The sequence below is a fragment of the Mus pahari genome, chromosome 6, assembly GCF_900095145.1.
Source record: "Mus pahari chromosome 6, PAHARI_EIJ_v1.1, whole genome shotgun sequence".
NCBI lineage: Eukaryota > Metazoa > Chordata > Mammalia > Rodentia > Muridae > Mus > Mus pahari.
In genome coordinates this window covers 90,766,870-90,775,008 of record NC_034595.1, presented here as the reverse complement: position 1 = coordinate 90,775,008, position 8,139 = coordinate 90,766,870, and the positions used below count along the sequence as shown (strand labels likewise).

Sequence of the window (8,139 nt, the reverse complement as noted above, 5' to 3'; positions counted from 1 at the left end):
CGTGGAGAGGAGGGATCGAGGGGAGGAGGGAGTCCGAGCCAGAGAATAAATATATAAATAAAGACCCAAAGAAATCCACTCCGCAACCTCTGGGCTCGGGAACTTCGGCCGGGAGCGCGGGAGCGGGTGGCCCGCAAGGCGCAGCTGGGGACAGGGAGCCCGGCCTGCTCGGCCCACGGCAGCCGGTGTCATTCGGCTTAACTTCTGGCCCTGCCTGGCGGGTGGAGGCGGACTTGGGGTTGGAGTGTTTGTTTGTTTGAACTTCCTTGTCGCCACCTTCCACTCCTCCCGCTCCCCCTTACCCCCCCCCCCGCCCAGCTTCTGGAAGGGGCGCGTCTGCAGCCGGGTGGGGGGGGGAGTGTGCAGAAGGGAGGGGGAAGAGGCTAGTGGGGGGGGTGGAGGGAAGAAGAGGAGAGGAGGATCGCAGCAGGGGTGAAAGGAAGAGACGCCAAGAGGTTTATCCAGCCGACTCTGGATTCGTCTCTGGCGTGCGCAGGAATGGCGGCGCTGCCCGGCGCGGTCCCCAGGATGATGAGACCCGGCCCTGGGCAGAACTACCCGCGCACCGGCTTCCCCCTGGAAGGTAAGAGAGGGCGCAGAAGGCCTTTACAGGGTCCCCCGAGGACCTCGGAGGTAGCACCCTCCTGGGGAGCGAGCAGCGGGGCTTCCTGGGCTCTGCTGGGTCCCAGTCTCCGCGTGCGACCCGGGAAGTTTCTAGAGCGGACACTTGTCAGTTTCTGCGTGGACTCCGCTGACCCTCGGCCCGCACTCCGTGGGTCACCGGCTGTCGGCCTTTCGCCGCAGGATGCGACTCCCCGGGGAATTCGCATCTGATCTGTTTTGCGCTCCGGTAAATTCCAGGGTTTCCCCACTGTTCTCTGACACAGCAGAGTTCCCGGGTGTCTGCGCAGCGCCGCGCCGCCGGCTTTCTTCCCTAGTTTTGAATCGATCCCTCAAAGTCGGGATGGGGTCCCTCCAACCCCTTTTATTTCGAAATACCAACAAGCGATACTCTATTTCCCCTCTACCAGACCTCCGCTTCCTCCAAAGCAACTTACTAACTGGCTTGTTTTGTTTTTTTTCCGGCCCCGACACAAACAAATTGAAAACAATGCATAGTGCCATATTTCCCGCAAAAACAAAAACAAAAAAATTAAAAACATAACTTTTCACTCCGTCTTTCTAAAGTCTGCAAATGTCCCGGGAGAGAAACTCAAGACCAAGAGAGGGTACAGCAACCCAGGGGACTGTTTTGAGTGTTGAAATGTATTCAGCCAAATTCTCTAGCCACTCGGGGATGCAGAGGGGACTGGCCGGCGGCGATCCGCCGGGAGAGGAGAAAGGGCCCCTTTGCGCGCCCCCTCCCTTTTCTATTTAAACCGATGGAAGGCTTTCAACCAGTTACCGAAGGGTCTTCTAGCTTCCTCCGCTCAGACAGCCCATGGTGTTTCAGGAGCAGTTAGAAAAGGCTGGCCAATTTTATTTTTTAGCCGCCCCTCTTGTCATTGTGTGGGCCCCACTTGTGGGTGCGGGAGGATGGGGAGAGAAGGCGAGAAGGGGCGGTCTGGCAGCCGGCGATCTAGGGAGGGAGCACCCTCCCTCGGGCAGCGAAAAGCCGCCGGGTCCCCGAATTAGACAGAGGCGAAGAGAGCGGGCTGCGTGATCAAGTGCGCGCGAGCGGCCACGCAGACGGGAGAGCGCGGCAGCCGGGGATTTGCCGGAGTCCTCTCCTGGAACGAATGCAAGCAAAACAGGCGGCTGAGGACGCGCGAAGGATTAGGACAATATTTGCCCAACATGACGCAGAATACTGAGGAGAGCCGAGTGCCGGTCGCTAAAGAGGCTCTTGAATATAAAGTTGGGCGTTCGAGAGCTCTCCAGCGCTAATGGCGTATCCCGCCACGGAGACCGAGGGACGCTGGCTCGGCAACGCACGATTTCTGATTAAATCTGAGAGTGGTTTCAGATACCTACTTTTACAAAGAAAAATTGGTGAAGGGGGGGAGCGGGAAAGTAAGGAGGGGGCGGTAGGAACAGCTCAGCAGACCGAGCCTCTTCTAGCCTCCCCCTTTCCAATTATTCCGTCTGCTTCCTCCGCTCGGGCCGCTGTGAAATCGTTGTAATCTTCTAGATCTCTGTAGCCGTGAGTCCCCAAATTGGGGGGATCGAGGCTGGATTAGTGCACCGGGTGTCCCCCCAACCTTCTGTAAGAAAATTGTGTAGACTTTGCATTAAGGCCTGCTTAAGTTCTCCCTTCTCCAGAACACACTAGGTATGCCTATCTTCCTGATGCGAGCGTGCGCGCGCGCACGCACACACACACACACACACACACACACACACACACACACGCGCGCGCGCGCGCACACACACACAAAGTGTCCCATCTTATTGCAGCAAAGACTGCTGGGACAATTTCTGCATTTCTGAGACCAAGTTGGGGCAATTTGGGGCTTGTGATCATTGTGGAGTGTGCCCTCGATTTGCCCCCAAACGAAATGAGAACTTTAAGGGTGTTTAAAAGAGCCAGGGAATCTGCTAAGGGACGGTTTGTGTTCCCAGACAGCTTTACGTCCCCGGTCCTTAAGCTGTACAGACTCCAGCTGCCACAATCCTGGGTGCTCAAGCCAGAGGTAGAAATGTTGGGAGTCACGAAGCCTCAACCTAACTGATAGTTCAGTCCTAAAGGCCAGAGGTGTAGGACTGACCTGGTGGCCTACATCCCCTTGGCTGTCAGCCTCTTCCAGAGGCAACAGGCCTGTGACCCCCAAGCTAGCAGCCCAGAACCAGTTGCAGCTGCTCTCAGGATCTCTATTCTTCACTAGGCTCCACTCTGTCCTTTCTGGCATTTGCATCACCCAAAGGTGTATCCTCATTTCCTGCAGTATAGAGGGGACTTTGGGGGTTGGCGGGGAACAAACAAGCCAAGTCCCTGAAGCCAGGACTCTTTCTCCCTGTAGGAGCCTCCCAGGGCTTCACGTAGACCTTGGAGATCAGCTGTTAGGAGTCCCTCCCCCACACTAACTGTATTCTGTCCTGTACTCACTCACTGTCTTCCCTCCCTCCCCACAGTGTCCACCCCTCTTGGCCAAGGCCGGGTCAATCAGCTTGGTGGGGTCTTCATCAACGGTCGACCCCTGCCGAACCACATCCGTCACAAGATAGTGGAAATGGCCCACCACGGCATCCGACCCTGCGTCATCTCCCGTCAGCTCCGTGTTTCCCATGGCTGTGTCTCCAAGATTCTGTGCCGGTATCAGGAGACTGGGTCCATCCGGCCCGGGGCTATAGGAGGCAGCAAGCCCAGAGTGAGTGTCTTTGCCTCTAAGGCTGGCAGCAGGCCTTCTCTCATACATGCACCTTGGTTGTCACCTCTCTCAATATCCCCTGTCACCTAGCAGCCCTGGTTGTCTGGAAGCTTCCCATGGAAGCTTTTCCTTAGCTCTGAGATACTGTCCCCATTATTTGAAATCTTGAAGGATGGGTTAGCTGAGCCCTAGATTGTCTAAGACTTTGAAGATTCATTGGAATGCCCCTGCATCTGCCCCAAACCCTGCATCTCCACCCTAGCCAAAGGAAATCACCCTTTGGCTTTGCCTGAGGTAATGGGGGGGCACAGGGTTACGAATTATATTTTATTTTATTTCTTATCGCTGCCCCCACCGATGTTATTCTGGGAACCTTGAAAACCTAAAACCCATCTTAGGAGGAAGGGAGTGGCCACCAGAGGGGCCAGCCTGGCTGGAAGCTTTAGGGAGGTTGATACTAAAACTATTTCCCTTCTCCCATCCCATCTCTCTGTCCCTGCTCTCCCACCTCCACCTCTGAAGCAGGTGGCGACTCCGGATGTGGAGAAAAAGATTGAGGAGTATAAGAGAGAGAACCCCGGAATGTTCAGCTGGGAAATCCGGGACCGGCTGCTGAAGGACGGTCACTGCGACCGAAGCACGGTGCCCTCAGGTGAGAAGGTAGCTGAGCCAGTGGTGGAGCTGGCCAGGAGTTTGGAGATTTCCAAACTCCAGATGGCCTGGAGATTCAGAGGGTAGGCCTGGGGGTGGGGGGTGGACAGAGGAAAGGGGTGAGCGGGTGACAGGCATCTGGGGGGGGGGAATACAGGCTTAGCAGTGAAGCAAAAGCCAGAAGGATGGAAGGGAGAGGAGAAGAAAAAGTTGGAAAGGGAAGGGTTCGGAAGAAAGAACAGAGGTGGGAAGAAAAGGAGAGAGGAAGGGAGGTGGGGGGATGCTGAGAAAGTTAACCTTGAAGGTGAGGTTCTCTTGAGCTTTGGGGGAAAGCCATCTCGAGAAAGAAAGATGTGCCCCAGGAGAGCTGGTGTATCTGGGCTCTCATCCCCTTTATTCTGAATCTTTAGATCACACTGTGGTGGTGGTGGTGGTGGTGGTGGTGGTGGTGGTGGTGGTGGTGGTGGGGAAGCTGCCGGATATGTGTCTGACTGTACAGTTGTGTGCAGCAGGCATGCAGGGCCAGGACACACCTGCCTGGCTAGAGCAAGGGCCGAGCAATACCAGGGCAGTAGGCGTGTGGTGAGCGCGTGTAGGCACAAGGTAGGGCTAGGCACCTAGAGAAGGTCCAAGGAATCGAACCGAGAAGCACTTGGGGGCTGCCTCTGCAGACTTACCTGGACATACGTGCTCCAGGAGTGAGCCAGGTTTCTTATGCTGGAGGAAACGCAAGCCTGAAGGGCTTGGGAGCTGAGAATGGGGGTTGTCTGATTTCCTCTTCCCCCACCCCCCACCCACTCGGCCCCAACAACTTATACTCTCCCCTTTGCCTTTCATTTCTGAGGTTTAGTGAGTTCGATTAGCCGAGTGCTCAGAATCAAGTTCGGGAAGAAAGAGGACGACGAGGAAGGAGACAAGAAAGAAGAAGATGGCGAGAAGAAAGCCAAACACAGCATCGATGGCATCCTGGGCGACAAAGGTAAGAACCTACTGTGGCCCGGGACGCCGGAGACCACGTTTTTTCCCCCCACGCCTCTGGTGAGAACTTGTGCGGATTAACCCCTGCCACAGCTGGGAAAAAGTCGCAGATCGCCGGGCGGCCCGGGTTTTGAAGGCTTTAGGGTGTACGGGTCTTTTCCTTCCCACCACCGCAAGTCCTGGGAGCGAGGCTGCCGGGTAGCACAATCCTGTGCCTCAGCTGTCATCCCCATTCCCCCCGCCCCAGCGCGCGCGCACACGCACGGGTCCACAGCCCGTGCGGCCTCCGGAGCTGGCATTTTGGCGTCGATCAATTATTTATAGAAAACTTGGGCAAGCGTGCGGGAGGCAGGGAGGAGGGCGAGGAAGGAGGAGCCCGCCCGGGGCTCCCTAAATGAATTTGTTAACCAGCCCCGCACACGCTTTCTAAACGGTCCCTTGAAACCCCGCCTGACAGCTGACCGACCGCTGCAATCAATAAAAATTAGCCCGAGCCGCACGGGCTGTCTCTCAGTCCCGCATGGCCAGGGACGAGTGGGGGCACACGGGTGCTTTCCTCTTGGCAAGCACTGTGTGTCAGAGACTGGAGGCCAAGTTCCCAGATGCCAAAGTTCGGGGGATTCACCCAACACCTCTGTCTAACCTTAACTAGGCTTCTCTGCGCGGACTCCAGCGCTCAGCTTTCTCTTTCAAGCGCCTGCACCCCCGGTTTGGAGAACCTGGATGTGTTTCTGTTTCTAGATGGGGAGGTCTTCCTCCGTCACCCCTCCCACGGAATTTTTCTTGTCTATGTGAAAATGGGGCCCTAAGGGGTGGTGGGAATGAGTATGAAGATTTCAGAGTCCCAAAGACTGACCCCTGAAAAGAGGGAGCCAGGAACACACATGCCAGGGAGGCAAATGAGTCAGAAAGCCAAGTAACTTAGCGGAAAGAGTAGGACGGTTAGGACGGTTGCTAAGAACCTCTTGTAGTCCGAGAATGCTTCCAGAGATTTCTGCAGAGCCCCTTCTCAGCACCCCCCAGTCTAGGTCCCCCTCTGGTTCTCTGGAGCGCCTCCCAACCTTGAAGATGAACTTCACAGACAAAAATCCCACTTCTAAAGACAACACCCAGGGATGGAGGCCCGACCCTACCAGCTCAGTTCAACCGAAAGGATTGGGGGGGGGGGAGCAAGCGGCAGGTTGTTGATATTCTCAGGACCCCTTCTGGAAGGACTGCTATCCCTCCAGGGACAAAAGCACACACACACACACACACAGAGAGAGAGAGAGAGAGAGAGAGAGAGAGAGAGAGAGAGAGAGAGAGAGAGAGAGAGAGAGAGAAGAGAAAACAGGAGCTGGTATCCCGCTATGCCAGGCCTGCCAGAGGGGCCTAGGCTCTGCCACAGGAGAGATAGCCTCTGGCCGCTGCCTTGACCATTATGCCCAGAGCCCTGGGACTCCTTCCCGGAAACCCAGGGTTTATCTCAGTTTATTAGAAAGACAAATTAGTCTTTTAAAAAAAAGAAAAAAGAATCCGAGTACTACTGGCAGATCCTGAATTTGAATAATCTTTCTAAGGTACATACCACACACCAAACACCTCGAAGAGTTCCCCCCCCCAGGAAGCAGTTGGGATATTTGAGTTTGTTTAGAGATTGCTTGTGCCCTGTGTACTAAGGGGGATGTGTCAAATTCAGTGTGTGATGAATGGCAAAAGGTCAGTGGCTTCTGAGAAAAAGAAGGGACCAGGAAGAGGGACAGAAAGAGGATTGAGTTTTGGGGATCCCTCTGCTTTGGAGACCTCACAAAGCCAGTGAACCAAAGGCTTCGTAGGAGAGAGGTTTCCCCGCCAGAAACCCAGTACACTCCCAGTCTCCAGGGCTTTAGAGACCAGGTCTAGCCTGTCCAGATGAGACCGGCTGGGAACACATGTGTGGAATGTACAAACCTGTAAGAATGAAATGGTTTGCAGGCAGGGGGCTGGTGTCCTGTCTGATCCCCTGGCTTCCAGTTGCTGTTGGGGTGTGAGTGGCAGTCTTGGACATTGTGAGTTCCTGCATCTTTCAGGTGGCTGTGGGCCTATCTAAGAGCCTTTGGATCCCAGAGTTTGCAGCTTAACCATAGGCAATTGTGGAGGGGCAGTGGCAATTCAAATAAAGGAAGGGTTGGATTGTGGGCAGGTTTGGTGTCCAGCATGAATCCTGGCCTGTCAGTTGGCAGACATGTGGAGATCTCTCTCTCTCTCTCTCTCTCTCTCTCTCTCTCTCTCTCTCTCTCTCTCTCTCTCGGACCCTAGACACCAGTTTCACAGTCCAATTAAAGCTGAAAAGCCGCATCTAGCTCTCACCCGGGGTTGAGTCCAGAACCAGCCCAGATAACCCCCACACACACACTCCACGGGTAGAACAAGGGGAGGGGTACACACTCAAAACTTTGTTTTGGCTTCTTGCTTTTTGACAAACGCTTTCTCCCAGGGTCGCCCTTCTCGTGGCGGGGAGCCACCAAAGAGGGGTTTAAGAGCTCTCCTCTTTAAGCGTTAAAGAGAGATCCCTCCCTGGGTCCGTTTCTTCCTCTCGTCCGCTTGGCATTTAATAATGTTAAGACTTATTAGAGCTGGTAATGAAAACTGAGGCTGCTGAATAGGAAGCTATGTTGGAGAGGGGTGTAATAGCTTCCAGGCATGGTAAGAAACTATTTATCCCCAATCAGTCTTCACTCTCAGAGTTTGAAGCACAAACGTTAAGTTGAAGGGTTTTAAAGCAGATTAAATTGAGCTTTTATTTCTCCGCACTTTCATCTCTGAACGGCTCACTCCTGCTTCCCTTGGGCTGATATTCATGAGACTGTGGGCTCTTTTTTTTTTTTTTTCTTCCTCTTTCCCTCTTATCCTAGTTAAGACTGAGTTATTAGGATTGTTGCTTGTGAGAATTCTCAGGACTGCTGCCGATAGGGCTGTGGCCAAGCTCAGCGTACCTGAGGAAGGAAGGGGGGATAGTTTGCACCCTTGGTGGGTAGACCCTCTCCTCTTCATCCCTCTCCCCATCTAGAGCTGGCCGGCTATAGATCTGAACAGCGAAAGGAGAGAGAGAGAGAGAGAGAGAGAGAGAGAGAGAGAGAGAGAGAGAGAGAGAGAGAGAGATATTTCCCACAGAAACTGATAAGTGCATGCAAAGAGAGGTAAGGGAGGTTCTTCTGTTGTCCCGGCGATAGGCAGGAGGAAG

General features: G+C 54.4%; 1 protein-coding gene across 1 annotated transcript in view; it reads left to right on the top strand.

Moving 5' to 3' along the window:
* Positions 1–425: 425 nt before the first annotated feature.
* The window catches only part of Pax7 (paired box 7), a 98,704-nt gene continuing 90,990 nt past the window's right edge, over positions 426–8,139 (top strand). Inside the window, exons 1-4 of the mRNA XM_021200017.2 lie at positions 426–583; positions 3,073–3,308; positions 3,831–3,960; positions 4,810–4,938. Of these exons, the coding sequence (XP_021055676.1) occupies positions 499–583; positions 3,073–3,308; positions 3,831–3,960; positions 4,810–4,938 (580 nt within the window). The 5' untranslated portion in view covers positions 426–498. The remainder of the gene's footprint in view (positions 584–3,072; positions 3,309–3,830; positions 3,961–4,809; positions 4,939–8,139) is intronic.